The 19,934-nt window shown below is 39.3% G+C and overlaps 1 protein-coding gene across 1 annotated transcript in view; it reads left to right on the top strand.

Moving 5' to 3' along the window:
• PARP11 (poly(ADP-ribose) polymerase family member 11) overlaps positions 1-19,934 on the top strand; it is a 201,540-nt gene that overhangs the window by 139,085 nt on the left and 42,521 nt on the right. The window contains exon 8 of the mRNA XM_053718746.1: positions 6,612-6,763. Within this exon, the coding sequence (XP_053574721.1) occupies positions 6,612-6,763 (152 nt within the window). The remainder of the gene's footprint in view (positions 1-6,611; positions 6,764-19,934) is intronic.

Consider the following 19,934-nt stretch of genomic DNA (forward strand, 5'->3'; position numbering starts at 1 on the left):
GTGTCCTAAAGCTTTGGTATTGGTTCCCACAAGTAAGGATGACGCCGTGGACCGGACACACCTATGTTGGAGAAAACAGAATTTATGTTTACCTGATAAATTACTTTCTCCAACGGTGTGTCCGGTCCACGGCCCGCCCTGGTTTTTTTAATCAGGTCTGATAATTTATTTTCTTTAACTACAGTCACCACGGTACCATATGGTTTCTCCTATGCAAATATTCCTCCTTAACGTCGGTCGAATGACTGGGGTAGGCGGAGCCTAGGAGGGATCATGTGACCAGCTTTGCTGGGCTCTTTGCCATTTCCTGTTGGGGAGGAGAATATCCCACAAGTAAGGATGACGCCGTGGACCGGACACACCGTTGGAGAAAGTAATTTATCAGGTAAACATAAATTCTGTTTTTAAACAATATTTCAATTTACTTCTATTATCTAGTTTGCTTCATTCTTTAGCTATCCTTTGTTGAAGAAATAGCAATTCACATGGGTGAGCCAATCATACGAGGCATCTATGTACAGCAACCAATCAGCAGCTACTGAGCATATCTAGATATGCTTTTCAGCACAGTATATCAAGAGAATAAAGCAAATTAGATAATAGAAGTATTTTAGAAAGTTGTTTAAAATTGCATGCTCTTTCTAAATCATAAAAGAAAAAATTTGGGTTTCATGTCCCTTTAACTCAAAAATACTTAATTTTATATGGGCAAGGAAAAAACATTGCATTTCTAAAATTGACAAGTTTTAGGGATGAACGGAGCATTGAGTCTACAACTTTATAACTGGGCAGCACTCTCTAAGTTTGTCCTAGACTAGCTGAGTAATGTCGGCCATTTCACACTGATAGATCTCGAAAAGGAATTAGTTAAACCTTGGTCCCTGGCGATGTTAACCAATTTGTCATCAAAACAGATTGTAAATAATTTTGTACAGTTAGTCCAGATTACAAAACCGCTGTGGGCTTGGTGTTCTCTGTGCAGTTGAACTTGCCTCTACAAGGAAACCCCAATTTTATAGCCGGTTTTACAACTTCCCCATTTGAACTTTTGTATCAAAAGGGCTATGCTGTGTACAACATATGCTTATAGCTGATTTTAATCAAATTCAGACATTTAGGGAACTGCAGGTACAATATTCCCTACCAAACACACATCATTTTGCATATTTTCAGGCAAAACATTATGTAGCTGCTTTGCTCAAATCAGTTAATCTCATAGAGCCCTCGCATCCCATTACATGAGTAATCACACTTTTTTCTCAAGGAATATACTCAATTTCTTCAATATATAGGATGCTTTTAGATACAATAATAAAGCTACCATTACTAAAATAGCTAGATTAAAGTCTGACTCAACGGGTGAACCAGTTGAGACAGCAAAGGTTTAGACTAGTATAGAGACACTGAGAAAGATAACTTTGTCACAAGATTTATGGGACTCACATGTTAGGCTTATGCATCATGTCAAAATTGTTATTGTTTAAAAAGATAGATAATACCTTTATTACCCATTCCCCAGTTTTGCATAACCAACACTGTTATATTAATATGCAATATATTTCCTGCCACCAGGTGGTGGTCAAGAACCCTCATAAGAGCTTTTAATCCCTCCCACCCCCACTCCCTCTCCTGTTAGTTCTTGGCCTCTGAGGTGAGAGGTTGAGTGAGGTGCTCTGCAATCAAGATTTTATTATTTTCTACTTAATTTATTGGCAGCTCAGACCTGACTTGAGATCCTATTTCCCTCTTCCAGTTTCATTCAAAGAAGATTCTTTTTATTAAAAGATCAGTGTTTGGTGATTTTTATTGTTACTTCAGGCTTTGGCCTGTTCATTGTTCTGGCAGTAAGCTCCACCCTCTCTTCTCATGGCGCCCTTTCTCCTCTTCCCCAATGGTCTGAAAACTACAGATTTTTTTTCTGAGGCATTCTGCAGGCATTTTTATTTAGTGATGATTTAAATTTGAACCCTTCCTTGCACAGGAGGTTGTGAATACCCTTATAGGAGATGTTAAGTGGGTGGGAGAGTTTAAAATATATTTTTTTCTGTGGAAACTTTTTTGGGGCCTTTATTTCTGTCCTGTTGGGTTACTATGTGTTTTTAAGGACTGTTCCTTGTATTATTTTATTAATACAATTGTTTATCTCTTCATTTTGGATTAATACTGTATTTCCATATATGCTCAGTTTTGCCTAATTCATTTCAGTCATGTCTATATCCCACTTAATATGTTTGATCCATTAGAGGGAACCCCCAGGGAATTGTAATGGAGCTCAGGAAACAAATGCTGTTAATTTTCCCTGTGTATTTTGTAAAACTATTCGAGTGAACCAAATTAACCAGCTGTGTTCCACGTTTCCAGTTCGCAAGCCATAATTCTGTTAGTTTACCTGGCAGACATATTAATGTCCATGCCTGTCTATATGGCTCAAGGGGTAACACTTATTTCAAGAATACACCAAGTTCAAGAATACTTTACAGAGAACTATGATAGAGCTGTTAGTGGCAATTCCCAGACCAAGGAAGCATAAACGGTAAATCTGGTGATTTACCTCATCCCTTCTGTCACTCACAGGGGACTGAACCTTTAGCTCTGTTACCATCTAGTTTACAAACCTCTGACTCTGAGGGGTCAGTTTCAGAGGGTTCTGAGGGTGAAATCTCCTCAGAAGATCCTGAAATGGTAACTGAGCCAGAGCCTGACCTCACATTCCGATTTATAGTGGATAATATAAGATTCCTTCTACAGGAAGTTCTGAACACTTTAGAAATGTTAGACCAGACTACAGAAGCTTCAAACCCTTTAAGTTAAATCAGGTTTTCATAGCTCCCCCAAATGTTCCTAAGGCTTTTGAAGCTCCATACTTGGTTACAGGCTATATTGCTAAAGAATGAAAGACATTCCTTATACTCCTTTTTAACAGGTTCAAGAGAGAATCTGACAGCCTGGGAAGGGGTTCCTACGGTTGATAGAGCTATTTCTACTCTAACCAAACACACAATGTAGGATAGTTCCTCGTTTAAGGACCCAATGGGCTGCAAATCTGAGTGTTTGCTGAGAAAATTATTTTCTCAATCAGTTTTTCAGCTTAGAGCACCAGTGGCAATTACCTGTGTGGCCGTTCTGCTTCCTTTTTGTTTGATTTTCTTTCTCAATTGCTTCCTGAATAGTCATCCGAGGATATCAGTAACTGCATTTAGGTCATTAAGATGTCTAATGATTTCATGTGCAATACAGTTTTTGACATCATTGAAATTGATTTAAAAATATGTCCATTGCTGTTCTACTAAGGAGAGTTGTATGGCCTAAATCCTGGTCAGCTGATATGGTCTCTAAGAATAAGCTCTTGTTAATTCCCTTTGAGGGTAAATTGCCTTTTGGATCAGAGTTAGACGCTGTCATTTTAATTGTTACTGGAGGTAAAGGAGCTTTCCTTCCTCAGGACAAGACGTCTATATGGCAAAATATAAGCAAGCTAATTTTTTTCTTCCTTTTGCTCTGCAAGAGACCAGAAGTCCTCTTCCTCTTCCAATCACAATTCTGACTCATTCAACCCTTCCTGGAAGCCAGGATCTTCCTGGTCTAAGAACAAACAGACCAAGAAACCCAACTCTAATCAGATATCTGCATGAAGGGACGGTCCCCTGTCCAGAGGATTCTCTGGTAGGCAGATTGATTTGGTTTCAGAAGGCCTGGTACAGATCAGTTCAGGATCCCTGAGAACATTTTTATCTGTCTCTCATTCCAAAGGAATTATTCAATGTGTTCAGGATTTAGAGAATTTGGAAGTAATCCAACTTGTCCCAGTCTCTCAACAAGGCATGGGTTTCTATTCCAACTTCTTTATTGTCTCAAAGAAGGGCACCTAACATCCCATTCAGGATCTAAAGACTCTGAACATTCAAGATGAAAACGGTCAACACCATTTTGCCCCTAGTTCAAGAGAGTCAGTTTTTGACAATCATAGACTTGATTGATGCTTATCTACACATCCCAATTCACAAAAAACATTTTCAGTTTCTAAGATTTGCTTTTCTCAACAAGCATTGGCAGTTTCTGGCTCTACCTTTTGGTTTAGCCACAGCCCCTCACATCTACACAAAAGGTTTTAGGGGCTTTGTTAGCAGTGAACAGAACACGGGGAAATCCCCATTGCTCCTTATTTGGACAACATTTTGATACCAACCTCCGACTCTTTCTCTGGCATCTTCTCATACCCAGAAGGTGATTTCCTTCCTTCAGAAACATGGATGGAACATCAATGTTTCCAATAGTTCTTTATCCCCAGCTTCTAGGGTAGTCTTTCTGGGAGTGACAATAGACTTTGTTCAAATGCGCTTGTTTCTCATAGAGACTTGCAAGGACAAACTTCAGAAGACCTGTTGTTCTCTACAGATGACTCATTTCTTATCTGTAGCACAGTGCATGGAATTAATAGGTCTTCTGGTAGCAACATCAGACACAGTACCTTTTTGTTTGTTTTCATCTTCCTCCCCTTCAGTTAACCATGCTTCAACAGTGGTCAAAGGATTGTTTTCATCTGGAGCAGCAAATAGAGCTCAGTCCACAAGTCAAACAGTCTCTATCATGGTGGAGGGACAGCCCTTATTTAACCCTTGAAGCCTTACTTCTTTGTCCTATCTGGGCCTGATGGGTTGGGGCGCTGTTTGGGAGTTCCAAAAGACACAAGGAGTGTGATCTCCTCAGGAGGCAAGGTTACCTATTAACATCCTAGAACTTCATGCAATTTTTTGGGCTCTCCATTCTTGGCCCCTTTTCAGACAGAAAAAAATTAATTCACTTTCAGTCAGACGTCATGGCTGTGGCATACATCAATCATCAGGAAGGGACTCCCTAGCTATGAAAGAAGTTTATCACATTCTGTCTTGGGCAGAGAAAAAACCCCTGCAATCCCTCAGCTATTCATATTCCCGGGGTGAACAACTGGGAAGCAGATTACTTAAGCTGTCAGTCGGTACATCCAGGTGAATGGTCCTTAACTCAGGACATGTTCGATCAATTAGCCCTGAGATAGGGTCTTCCAGAAATAGAGTTTATGGTGTCCAAACTGAACTACAAACTTCCAGTTTATTGCGCCAGGTCAAGAGATCCAAGATCTCAAATGATAGATGCTCTAGTCTGTCCTTGGAACTTTCAACTGGCCTATCTACTTCCTACTTCCTTCATTACAAGAATCAAACAGGAATCGACTTCAGTAATTCTAATAACCCTGGCGTGGCCCAGCAGTACTTGGCATGCGGATCTCATCCAAATGTCATTCTCTCCACCTTGGACTTTTCTTCTCAGGGAAGATTTGCTGTCTCAAGATCCATCATCAGAATCTCAAATCTCTGAATTTGACGGCGTATATGTTGAACGCCTAGTCCTCAAGAATAGAAGTTTCTCAGATTCTGTGATCTCCACACTAGAGATCCATTTTCTTGGAAATCCTTTAGAATTCCCAGATTTCTTCAGTTTCTCCAGGATGGTCGGAAGAAAGGTTTATGGGTTAGTTCCTTAAAAGGTCAGATATTGGGCTAATCTGTTTTGTTTGATTTAAGTTGGCAAAGTTGGCTGATGTTCAAACTTTTGTTCAAGCCATGGTAATAAGCTGTTATAGGCCTATTGATCTATCTTGGAATTTTTATCATGTTCTATATGTTTTGCAAGGTACTCTCTTTGAACCTATGCATAATTTTGACTTAAAAAATTGTTGTTTTGGAAGGTTCTCTTTCTTCAAACCATCTCTTCAGCTAGACGAGTTTCTGAACTATTAGCCCTTTCGTTTGATCAAATAGGAACTGCCTCTTCTTTGTCCCACCCATCCTTAAAGGGACATGAAACACAAAAATGTTCTTTCATGATTCAGATAGAGAATACAATTTCAAACAACATTCCAATTTACTTCTATTATTTAATTTGCTTCTTTCTCTTGTTATCCTTTGCTGAAATGTTTATCTAGGAAAGTTCATGTGCAGCAGAGAACCTAGGTTCTAGCTGTTGATTAGTGGCTGCATATATAAACTGATTGTCATTGGGTCACCAATGTGTTCAGTTAGAAACCAGTAGTGCACGGCTCAACAAATGATACCAAGATTATAAAACAAATTAGATTATAGAAGTAAATTAGAAAGTTGTTTAAAATTGTATTCTCTATCTGAATCATTAAATAATTTTTTAGGGTTTCATGTCTCTTTAACATGGACTCTCAGCGTGGGTATTGTTTCCCACATGTTATGGACACCTGTGAACATTCCTCATCTTGCGAAAGAAAACAGAATTTATACTTACCGATAAATTTCTTTCTTTTGGGATAGGACCAGCCCTATTTTTGTTGAATTCGGGCAACTGTTCTTATTTGCACCTCTTAACCCTGTTTTCTGTCTTTCCTACCTTTTTTCTACCTCGCTCCTGTGCTCGGCTATACGTTAACTAGAGAGGGAGTGGAGATGGGAGGGATTAAAAGCTCTTGTGAGGGTTCTTGAACTCCACTTGGTGTCGGGAAATATATCCCGAAATTTATCGGTAAGTATAAATTCAGTTTTTTCTTTTTTTGTCATTTTCCTCATCATATTAAACTGCATTTATGTTCTATGTATTGTATTCTATAGGAAAAAGGCCCAATTAAAAAAGAAGAAAGGTATAGCTGAAATAAATGAACAGATGTTGTTCCATGGTACAAGCAATGACTTTGTAAATGCAATTTGCATTCACAACTTTGATTGGAGAATAAATGGAATGCATGCTACTGTATATGGAAAAGGTAAATGTATTGGCAAGTATTTGTATATAAAAATGAAATGATAACTGGGCATGTTTTTATTTTTATATATTAATGTATACTAAAAAAATATTTTCCATGACAAAAATCTTTTGTTAAATGCAAAATTGAAAGGGAAATTGCACATATTTTCATTTTTTACATCTAAAACAAGTTATTTTTAATGGTTTGTGTTTTGTATTCGATTAGATGAGATTTTTAATAAGATCACTTGTTGAACAATGTGTTTGGCTTTTTTGGTGCATATATGAATATCCTCTATTTAGCTGCTAATCCCACTAACTGTTTCAGTACTGGTTTGGCTATCTGCTATATGTGGATGGGTGTCTTTTGGTAAGTATGTTTTTTTATTACTTAAGACACCTCAGCTATGATTTGGCACTTTATGCATTTATATAAAGTTCTAAATATATGTATTGTACTTATATTTGCCATGAGTCAGGTTCATGTATTTCCTTCTGCAGACTGTCAGTTTCATATTTGGGGAATATAAAAAATTTTTTAAGAAATGTTTTTCTTACCTGGGGTTTAGTCTTTTTTTCAATTGACTACTTCTTGCAAATTGCGGGCAATATTAGGCCCGCGGGTGCGTAAATGCGTCATTCTTGGTGAATTTTTTTGGCGCGAAAAATACGTCTATGACACAAATTCGTAATTTCCGGCGTCATTGTTGACGTCGAAGCCTTACACACGGTTGCGTCATTAGTGACGCGAGTGTGTCATTTCCGGTTATTATTGGCGCCAAAAAAGTTTTCAGTTACGTTGTGCGTCATACTTGGCGCCAAACTTTTTCATTATTTCAATACCCCATTGATGTTTGCCTCTTGCCTTTTTCTCTATCAGAGGGCTATGCTATTTGCATTTTTTCCCATTCCTGAAACTGTCATATAAGGAAATTGATAATTTTGCTTTATATGTTGTTTTTTCTTTTACATTTTGCAAGATGTCTCAATCTGATCCTGCCTCAGAAGTTTCTGCTGGAACATTGCTGCCTGACATCGGTTCTACCAAAGCTAAGGGCATTTGTTGTAAGATTGTGGAAATTATTTCGCCGAATGTCATTTGTAATAGTTGTCTTGATAAACTTTTACATGCAGATAGTGTGTCCATCAGTAATAGTACATTGTCAGTTGCAGTTCCTTCAACTTCTAATGTACATGATATACCTATGAATTTTAAAGAATTTGTTTCTGATGCTATCCAGAAGGCTTTGTCTGCATTTCCACCTTCTAATAAACGTAAAAGGTCTTTTAAAACTTCTCATTCAGTTGATGAAATTTCAAATGACCAACAACATAATAATTTATCCTCTTCTGCTGAGGATCTATCTGATACAGAAGATCCTTCCTCAGACATTGACACTGACAAATCTACTTATTTATTTAAAATAGAGTATATGCATTCTTTATTAAAAGAAGTGTTAATTACTTTGGATATTGAGGTAACCAGTCCTCTTGACGTTCAGTCTAATAAACGTTTAAATGCTGTTTTTAAACCTCCTGTGGTTTCTCCAGGGGTTTTTCCTATTGCTGAAGCTATTTCTGATATGATTTCTAAGGAATGGAATAAGTCAGGTACTTCTTTTATTCCTTCTTCAAGGTTTAAAAAATTGTATCCTTTACCAGCAAATTCTATAGAGTTTTGGGAAAAAATCCCCAAAGTTGATGGGGCTATTTCTACTCTTGCTAAACGTACCACTATTCCTATGGAAGATAGTACTTCCTTTAAGTGTCCTTTAGATAGGAAGCTTGAATCTTATCTAAGGAAGGTCTATTTATATTCAGGTCATCTTCTCAGACCTCCAATTTCTTTGGCTGATGTTGCGGCTGCATCAACTTTCTGGTTGGAGAATTTAGCGCAACAAGAATTGGATTCTGACATATCTAGCATTATTCGCTTACTGCAATATGCTAATCATTTTATTTGTGATGCCATTTTTGATATTATCAAAATTGATGTTAGATCCATGTCTTTAGCTATATTAGCTAGAAGAGCTTTGTGGCTTAAATCTTGGAATGCTGATATTACATCTAAATCTAGATTGCTATCTCTTTCTTTCCAAGGTAATAATTTATTTGGTTCTCAGTTGGATTCTATTATTTCAACTGTCACTGGGGGAAAGGGAGTTTTTCTGCCTCAGGATAAAAAACCTAAGGGTAAATCTAAGGCTTCTAACCATTTTCGTTCCTTTCGTCAAAATAAGGAACAAAAACTTAATCCTTCCCCCAAGGAATATGTTTCCAATTGGAGGCCTTCCTCAAATTGGAATAAATCCAAGCCATTTAAGAAACCAAAGTCAGCCCTCATTCTAGCTCAGCTGGTAGGGGGCAGATTAAGGTTTTTCAAGGATATTTGGATAAATTCTGTCCAAAATCAATGGATTCAGAGCATTGTCTCTCAAGGGTATCGAATAGGATTCAGAGTAAGACCTCCTGTGAGAAGATTTTTTCTCTCACGTATCCCAGCAAATCCAGTAAAAGCTCAGGCTTTCCTGAAGTGTGTTTCAGACCAGGAGTCTTCAGGGGTAATCATGCCAGTTCCTTTTCAGGAACGAGGTTTGGGGTTTTATTCAAATCTATTAATTGTCCCAAAGAAGGAAAATTTATTCAGACCAGTCCTGGATCTGAAAATTTTGAATCGTTATGTAAGAGTACCACCTTTAAGATGCTGACTATAAGGACTATTCTGCCTTTTGTTCAGCAAGGCCATTATATGTCCACAATAGACTTGCAGGATGCATACCTTCATATTCCGATTCATCCAGAACATTATAAGTTTCTGAGATTCTCTTTTCTAGACAAGCATTACCAATTTGTTGCTCTTCCATTTGGCCTAGCAACAGCTCCAAGAATCTTTTCAAAGGTTCTAGGTGCCCTACTCTCTGTAATCAGAGTACAGGGTATTGCAGTGTTTCCTTATTTGGACAATATCTTGGTACTAGCTCAGTCTTTACGTTCTGCAGAATCTCACACAAATCAACTAGTGTTGTTTCTTCGGAAACATGGTTGGAGGATCAATTTACCAAAAAGTTTCTTGATTCCTCAGACAAGGGTCACCTTTTTAGGCTTCCAGATAGATTCAGTGTCCATGACTCTGTCTCTAACAGACAAGAGACGTTTAAAATTGGTTGCAGCCTGCCGGCACCTTCAGTCTCAGTCATTCCCTTCAGTGGCTATGTGCATGGAAGTTTTAGGTCTCATGACTGCAGCATCAGACGCAATCCCCTTTGCTCGTTTTCACATGAGACCTCTACAGCTTTGTATGCTGAACCAATGGTGCAGGGATTATACAAAGATATCACAAATTAATATCCTCAAATCCCAATGTACGACACTCTCTGACGTGGTGGATAGATCACCATCGTTTAGTTCAAGGGGCTTCTTTTGTTCGGCCAACCTGGACTGTGATCACAACAGATGCAAGTCTTTCAGGTTGGGGAGCTGTTTGGGGATCTCTGACAGCACAAGTGGTTTGGAAATCTCAAGAGGCGAGATTACCAATAAATATTTTAGAACTCCGTGCAATTCTCAGAGCTCTTCAGTTTTGGCCTTTGTTAAAGAGAGAACCGTTCATTTGTTTTCAGACAGACAATATCACAACAGTGGCATATGTCAATCAGGGTGGGGCTCACAGTCCCCAAGCTATGAAAGAAGTATCTCGGATACTTGCTTGGGCGGAATCCAGCTCCTGTCTAATCTCTGCAGTGCATATCCCAGGTGTAGACAATTAGGAGGCGGATTATCTCAGCTGTCAGACTTTACATCCATGGGAGTGGAATCTCTATCCAGATGTGTTTTCTCCGATTGTTCAGATGTGGGGTCTTCCAGAGATAGATCTCATGGCCTCTCATCTAAACAAGAAACTTCCCAGATACTTGTCCAGGTCCAGGGATGTTCAGGCAGAAGCAGTGGATGTGCTGACACTTCCTTGGTGTTATCATCCTGCTTACATTTTCCCGCCTCTAGTTCTCCTTCCAAGAGTGATCTCCAAAATCATCATGGAACAATCATTTGTGTTGCTGGTGGCTCCAGCATGGCCACACAGGTTTTGGTATGCAGATCTGGTTCGGATGTCCAGTTGCCAGCCTTGGCCACTTCCGTTAAGGCCAGACCTACTGTCTCAAGGTCCGTTTTTCCATCAGGATCTCAAATCATTAAATTTGAAGGTATGGAAATTGAACGCTTAGTACTAAGTCATAGAGGTTTCTCTGACTCAGTGATTAATACTATGTTACCAGCTCGTAAATCTGTCTCTATAAAGATTTATTATAGAGTTTGGAAGACTTACATGTCATGTTGTTCTTCTCATAAATTCTCTTGGCATTCTTTTAGAATTCCTAGAATTTTACAGTTTCTTCAGGATGGTTTGGATAAGGGTTTGTCTGCAAGTTCCTTGAAGGGACAAATCTCTGCTCTTTCTGTTTTATTTCACAGAAAGATTGCTATACTTCCTGATATTCACTGTTTTGTACAGGCTTTAGTTCGTATTAAGCCTGTCATTAAATCAATTTCTCCTCCTTGTAGTCTTAATTTGGTTCTGAAGGCTTTACAGGCTCCTCCATTTGAGCCTATGCATTCTTTGGACATTAAAGTACTTTCTTGGAAAGTGTTGTTCCTTTTGGCTATCTCTTCTGCTAGAAGAGTTTCTGAGCTATCTGCTCTTTCTTGTGAGTCTCCTTTTCTGATTTTTCATCAGGATAAGGCAGTTTTGCGGACTTATTTTCAATTTTTACCAAAGGTTGTGAATTCTAACACCATTAATAGATCAATTGTTGTCCCTTCCTTATGTCCTAATCCTAAGAATTCTTTGGAAAGATCCTTACATTCTTTGGATGTGGTAAGAGCTTTGAAATATTGTGTGGAAGCTACTAAAGATTTCAGGAAGACTTCCAGTCTATTTGTTTTATTTTCTGGTCCTAGGAAAGGTCAGAAGGCTTCTGCTATTTCCTTGGCTTCTTGGTTGAAACTTTTGATTTATCAAGCTTATTTGGAGTCGGGTCAGGCCCCGCCTCAGAGAATTACAGCTCATTCTACTAGATCAGTCTCCACTTTGTGGGCCTTTAAGAATGAAGCTTCAGTTGATCAGATTTGCAAAGCGGCAACTTGGTCCTCTTTGCATACATTTACTAAATTCTACCGTTTTGATGTATTTGCTTCTTCAGAAGCAGTTTTTGGTAGAAAAGTTCTTCAGGCAGCTGTTTCAGTTTGATTCTTCTGCTTTTGATTTAAGTTTTTTTCTTTCATTTATGAGAATAAACTTATTTTTTTGGGTTGTGGATTAATTTTTTCAGCGGAAAATGGCTGTTTTTATTTTTATCCCTCCCTCTCTAGTGACTCTTGCGTGGAGTTCCACATCTTGGGTATTGCTATCCCATACGTCACTCGCTCATGGACTCTTGCCAATTACATGAAAGAAAACATAATTTATGTAAGAACTTACCTGATAAATTCATTTCTTTCATATTGGCAATAGTCCATGAGGCCCACCCTTTTTATGGTGGTTATGATTTTTTTGTATAAAGCACAATTATTTCTATATTTCTTTTGTTGATGCTTTTTACTCCTTTCTTTATAACCCCACTGCTTGGCTATTCGTTAAACTGAATTGTGGGTGTGGTGAGGGGTGTATTTATAGGCATTTTGAGGTTTGGTAAACTTTGCCCCTCCTGGTAGGATTGTATATCCCATACGTCACTAGCTCATGGACTCTTGCCAATATGAAAGAAATTAATTTATCAGGTAAGTTCTTACATAAATTATGTTTTCTGCTCAGTCCTCCCTTCAAGAAATGTTATTTATCCTCATAGGTAAAGAGAATTGTTTTTTTTTTTGTCCCCAAGGGCCCAGTGAAAGTTTTTTCTCTTTCATGGTAAGAGTCGGCAAATCATTACACGTGGGATTAAAGGAGGGAAAGCACTCAAAATAACACAAATTTTAATCCCCCCTCCCACTTTCCCATGATCCCTTAGTCAATGTTTTGCCTCCAGCAAGGAGTGATGGTGAAACTTGAAGTGCTGATCTTCACGTTGTGTGAAGGGGGTTCTTTAACCGATGGGAGATCCAATTATTCTCCTAAGATAACCTACAAACAGGGCAGAGGAGTGGACAGGAGTTTAGCCAGGCAGTGAAAATCTTCCAGTGTGGAGATGCCTCCAGCCTCCCAGATGCAATGTGAGCATGCCAACCAATCCCCTGGTCTACAATGCTCCATACATATACATGCCACTGTGATTGAAATGCCTTAGATGGGCCCTAGGGATATAGTCACATACACAATTTCACACTCCATACATTTTAGGAACTTTTGTGAATTTTAAAAAGAAAAAATACCAAATGAATGGGTTACTGTCATTTGCTATTTACTAGTTTAAATTTAAGCTGCTCTGCAGTGCAGTTGCCATCTTCTCAAGCAGGAAAGGAGCTCTCAAGGGAAAGGTCAGTTAGACACTCAGGCTTAACAGAGTTGGTGCAAATTTAATTATTTTAACCCCTTATTTGCTGGGGTTAATTGAATTTGGCTTAATTTAGTAATTTAAATAATATTTTCTTAGAGTTTAAAGTGACAGTAGGCAATTACTTTAACTCTTACACTTTTACATTTAAAAACACATATTTTCCTTTTTTAAAGAGACAGTACACAAATGTTTCTGATTCCCTTCTAGGGACTTCAGTATTACATTGTGCTTACATTTGTGTGTTTCCCTTAGCGTTGACCCTTTCTGTGCCACATTTACTGTATTTCTGTACTGCCATCTAATTTTAGATATGTACCTATCCTTACTATCGGCTAGATTACAAGTTTTGCGGTACGGCTATTAACGATGAAAAATTGGCCATTACGCATCGTTCATTCCACAATTCCACACTCAAAAAAAATTAAGTTTGAGTGCGGGATTTTCATTGCGCTCGTATTACAGGTTGTGCGGGTCCGGCTAAAATTCTTGTGTTACAGCCTTTACCGACACGATCCATGCCCCAGCTGAGTAGTAGTTATGGATTTTGCGAAACAAAAATGTTTCACAAAACTCATAACTAAAATGTTACAAAGTCCACTAACACCCATAAACTACCTATTAACCTAAATCGCCACCCTCCCGCATCGCAAACACTATATTAAACTTAACCCCCTAATCTACTACCCATCCACATCGTGACTATTAAATAAACCTATTATCCCCTAATCCTCCGCTTCCCAACATCGCTGACACTAAATATAATTATTAACCCCTATTCCGCCGCTCCCCGACATCGTCAACACTAATAAAAGTTATTAACTCCCTAATCCGCCGTCCCTGACATAGCCAACACCTAAATAATTATATTAACCCCTAAACCGCCGCCTCCCCACATCGTCAACACTATAATAAAGTACTAACCCCTAAACCTCCAGCCCCCCCACATCATAACTACTAAACTAAACCTATTAACCCCTAAACCACTGCCCCCTACATCGCAAAACTCTAAATTAAACTATTAACCCCTAAACCTAACACCCCCCTAACTTTAAATTAAAATATAACTATCTTAAAATAAATAAAAACTTACCTGTGAAATAAAAAAAAATAAGTTTAAACTATAAATTAACCTAACTATTCTAATAAAATTAAAAAAAATACCAATTAAAAAATCTAAATTACAAATTTACAAAAAACCTAACACTACAAAAAATGTAAAATATATAAAATTACAAAAAATAATAAACACTAAATTACGAAAAATAAAAAACTCTAAGCTTATAAAAAATAATAAACAAAATTATCAAAAATAAAAACACTTAATCTAATACCCCTATAAAAATAAAAAAGCACCCCCTAAAATAAAAACACTCCCTAACCTACAATAATCTTCCAATAGCCCTTAAAAGGGCCTTTTGTAAGCCATTGCCCTAAATTAAACGGCTCTTTTACCTTAAAAAAAATTGCCCCCCCCCCCAAAAGTAACACACTCTCCCAACTACCCCCCCCCCCAAATATAAAAACCTAACTCTAAAAAATCCTAAACTACCCATTGCCCCTAAATTTGTATGGGCATTGTCCTTAAAAGGGCATTCAGCTCTTTTACAAGTGCCCAAATCCCTAATCTAAAAAAAAAAAAAAACTCCAAAAAAATTGAAAAAAACCCCCACACTAACCCCATAAAATCTACTCATGGTTCCTGAAGTCCGGACATCCATTTTCATCCTGGTGGCGAGAAGTCTTCATTCAGGCAGCGACACCTTAATCCATCTCGGGGACGTCTTCTATCTTCATCCCAGCGACGCAGAGAGGATTTTAGAAGCTCTCATCCTATTGGCTGATTTGAATTTGAAGAATCAAAACCAATAGGAATGCAGGGTACGCCATTTTGAAACAGCTAAGTTGCATTCAACTTCAGAGTATGACGGTGACCATGTGAAGAGGACGCTCCACGCAGGATGTCTTTGCCCTCCAGGATAGCTCCGCGCAACTGGGATGAAGATAAAAGACATCCCCAAGATGGATGAGGGTGTCGCCTAGTGACGTTCAGTGATAGGAGGCAGAGGAAGCACCGTCTACCCTGTCAAATCAGAGAAAAAAATAATAATTAAAAAAATATATATATTTTCCGTTTTAGTTTTTTGGTCAAGCCCCCCCCAGGTACACTCCGCCAGAGCCACCCGATGCTGTGATTGCAACACTTACATCAATGTTGCGCAATAAGGAGGCTGTGAGCTGTACCGCTGCCCTCCATGATTGCGCAACCTGGATGCTGAAATAAGTTCCCCATACACGCGCCAATAGAGAGCTTCATTTACATACAATCAACAGCATCAGAGCTGCAGGGGAGGCGTGACTGCCTGCAGGTCTTGGGCTGACTCGCGGGCTGAGGGAGTGACGTCACATTTGGAGCCTTGACAGGAAGAGCAGAGCCAGACTGTAAGGAGGGAGCTTCTGCTGCGTGCACCGTAGAGAAGAGCTAGGAGCCAGCCATGTGGGAGATCTCACTCTGTCACACTGTCCCAGTCCCTCCTGGCTGTCACTGTCACACTTCTGTGATCTCTCAGAGCGAGTCGCGAGGAGGAGTATCCAGCAATGTCCTCTTGTCTTCATTTTTTGAGTGAGTACTACAGCTACTACTTAGTCAGTAATAGTGATTATTAATTACAGTATTAAGTTTAAGTCAGTAGTAGATACTTTTAGTCACTAAGAAAGTCAGTGCAGTCACGGTACCGGGTACTAGAGTGAGGAGGAGTGCTAGTGGTGACTTGAAAGTTTACATAGCCATAGCAAGCATAGATTAGTATTTTGAAATTTTATGCAGGGCTGCCGCTGCTAAGCCTGTGTCACAGCTCAGTGTTGAATTTGAATTTAAACTGTTCATACTAGCTGGTGGTAATAGAGAGTACTCTCACCAACTGACAGCGTGTGTTTTGCTCCAGACATCCAACACTGGGCTCAGAATAGATCGCTGTAAACCCTCCTTTGTCATCCTCCAGTCCTGACCTCCTCTAATTAAGACTGCAGTGCATTAAAAAATGTAATCAGTCTTTATTAACACTGACTGCGTTATAGCAAATGTTACTCAGTACTGTTACACTACTGAGTAGCATTTGCTATAATGCAGTCAGTGTTAATAAAGACTGATTACATTTTTTAATGCATTGATCGTCACTATGTGCAATTGTGCAGGTTTCTGTAGTGTGTGAACCTGCACAATTGCACATAGTGACGATCACTGCATTAAAAAATGTAATCAGTCTTTATTAACACTGACTGCATTATAGCAAATGCTACTCAGTAGTGTTGGAATGTACAGCCTGCACAGAATCTTTTTACACTGGTGATGCTGCAGGAATTCATTGGGTGGAGCTTGGACGAGGTAACTCTGGAGTTTGCTGTAACTGATATATTGCTGTCAGTGCTTTAGCGATCTAAAGCTGTCCACACTCAAACAGTAGCTAGCTGGTCTGTTCTTCTTTGTAGTCTCCCCTCCTCCCTGCTCTCATTTCCTCCATTCCCTCTTGTCTGAGGGCTGTGTGGTATATCTCTTCCTGCTGGTAGATACCTCTGCTTTGTATAGAGCATGTTTACTGAAGGGAAACATGCTTTTTAAAGTTAAAACTGACATGAGGTGTAGTTTGTATCTCATCCCTCAAGAGATGTCAGGAGTCATCAGAAAATAAATCACATGGGAAAAGGGTAGGGGATTGGGAATTCCTATTTGAAAATAGATGTTAACTCCTTCATCAGACTTTACTGATTCAGCAGCTGCTTGTATTATAGTGATCCCTGTAAAACATAACTCCAATGCTTATGTCTAAAAATATGAGATTGCCTGCATGTGTATGTTTTTCTACAGTACTTGTGTTTTTTTATATAAAGTGACATATTGAGATGTATGGGAGGGGAGAGAATAAGTGTATCTGTGTTGTGTGTGCATCTGTATGAGTGTGTGTGCATCTGTATGAGAGTGAGAGTGTGTGTGTATGAGAGTGAGAGTGTGTGTGCATCTGTATGAGTGTGTCATACCTCCCAACATTTCAAAATTCAAAAGAGGGACACCCCCCCGCGGCAAAAAAATGAAATGTGGTGGGCGGGGCTTAAAAATCATAAGACCAAAGTAATATAAATAAAATTCTAAATACAGTCAGAGATTTTAATACACTTAGGCAGCAAATCAAATACAAGCTCAAACCACTGGTGTGGCTATGTGAGCTATGTATTTCTTTACAAAGACATTGCTAAATATTTTTATCTTAATTGGACATTTAATAATAAATTCTTTAAAACTGCTCTCTGCATTCCCCATTAATATTCTAAATTCTGGCCTTTAAAGTCAGCAAAAATGCACAGTAGCACACTACATAGTATACACTTATACATGCAGATACACACACTACATAGCATACACTTATACATGCAGATACACACACACACACACTACATAGTATACACTTATACATGCAGATACACACACACACACTACATAACATACACTTACACATGCAGATACACACACACTACATAGCATACACTTATACATGCAGATACACACACACTACATAGCATACACTTACACATGAAGATACACACACTACATAGCATACACTTACACATGAAGATACACATTTAGTAGTTACAATGTGGGGCCTGGTTATTTAGGGGTTAATACTTTATTATAGTGTTTTGCGATGTGGTGGGGCGGTGGTTTAGGGAATAATAGGTTTATTTAGATGTCGTGGAGCGGCGGATTACGGGTTAATAACTTGTATTAGTGTCGGCGATGTAGCGGAGTGGCGGAATAGGGGTTAATGATTTTTATTAGTGTCAACGATGTCGGGGAGTGGCGGATTAGGGGTTAATAACTTTATTTCGTGTCTGGGAGCCGCGGATTAGGGGTGTTTAGACTAGGGGTTTATGTTAGGGTGTTTAGGTTTAAACGTAACGTTCTTTTCCCCATCGACATCAATTGGGTTGCGATACGGCGATCTCCATGCCGCAATCACAGGTGTTAGGTTTTTTTTCTAACACTCTCTCCCCATTGATGCCTATGGGGAAAGCGTGCACGAGCACGCGGATTAGCGGTGTTTAGACTAGGGGTTTATGTTAGGGTGTTTAGGTTTAAACGTAACGTTCTTTTCCCCATCGACATCAATTGGGTTGCGGATGTCCATGCCGCGATCACAAGTGTTAGGTTTTTTTTCTAACACTCTCTCCCCATTGATGCCTAGGGGAAAGCTTGCACGAGCACATAAACTCAGCCCTTGACTTTTGTGCAGTATGGAGCTTTAACGCACAGCACAAGGAGGCTTTTCAGTAACTCATAATGGCAGTGCTATGGAGATTGCAATAACGCAATTTTTTGGGCGTTAGTTTCGCACCCTGTTTAGGGCAAAACTCCTAATCTAGGTGTATGTTAATTACTAAGGGGCAAACTGGTGCAGCTCACGTCTTAGGACATAGGGCTCCATGTACTAACCGGCGGGCGGACAGCTTCCTAACTCGCAAAGCTGTCCGCCCACCTTCGCTACACACGGGCAGTGGATCTGTTGATCCGCTTGCCCGTATGTATCATTACACACTCATCGGAGTGTGTAATGTCCGCCCCTTCATTCACGCGACCGAAGGGGCTATCAATCACCGAGAGCGAGCAAGCGAGCTCTTGGTGGTTTTCCCTCGCCACCTCAGAGGTGGCGTAGGGTATAAGAAGCAGCGGTCTAATGACCGCTGCTTCTTACATTGCGGGAAGCAGGCTCACATATGCAAACCTGCCCCGCAAGGGCTCCGGAGCAGCTTTCGCTGCTTTGTATATGGAGCCCATAATGCTTATTCTTTAGAAAGGCACTATACTAATAATTTAACCCCTTCTCAACAATGTTTGCTATGTAAGAATGTGTTGGTGTCTCCACCCCTCCTCTGATCAGTTATGCCACTTGTGTGCAAAGTCTATGTCTAATTCTAGGGCCATGCAGTGTTGCATTTGCATCAGAGTGCTCAGGATTTTTTTCACCACCATGGTTGCTCCCATAACACTGAACTGTCTCCAAATTTAAAACAACATATTTCTCTTGTAAGGTGTATCCAGTCCACGGATCACCATTACTTGTGGGATATTCTCCTTCCCAACAGGAAGTTGCAAGAGGATCACCCACAGCAGAGCTGCTATATAGCTCCTCCCCTAACTGCCATATACAGTCATTCTCTTGCAACTCTCGACAAGCATGGAGGTAGTAAGAGAGGAGCGGTGAAACGTAGTTGTTTTTTGTTTTCAATCAAAAGTTTGTTATTTTTAAATGGAACCGGAGTTGTACTATTTTGTCCCAGGCAGAAAATAGAAGAAGAATTTGCCTGTGATTTCTATGATCTTAGCAGGTTGTAACTAAGATCCATTGCTGTTCTCACACATGACTGAAGAGAGAGGTAACTTCAGCGGGGGAATGGCGTGCAGGTTATCCTGCTATGAGGTATGTGCAGTTAAATTTTTTTCTAGAAGATGTGTATGCTAGAAAATGCTGCTGATACTAGATTTATGTAAGGTAATCCTGAATACAGTGATTTAATAGCGACTGGTATCATGCTTACTTTCTGAGGTAATACTCTTATATATTTACAATATAAAACGTTTGCTGGCATGTTTAAACGTTTTTATATATACTTTGGTGATAAAACTTTATTGGGGCCTAGTTTTTTTCCACA

This window comes from Bombina bombina, chromosome 6, assembly GCF_027579735.1.
Source record: "Bombina bombina isolate aBomBom1 chromosome 6, aBomBom1.pri, whole genome shotgun sequence".
NCBI lineage: Eukaryota > Metazoa > Chordata > Amphibia > Anura > Bombinatoridae > Bombina > Bombina bombina.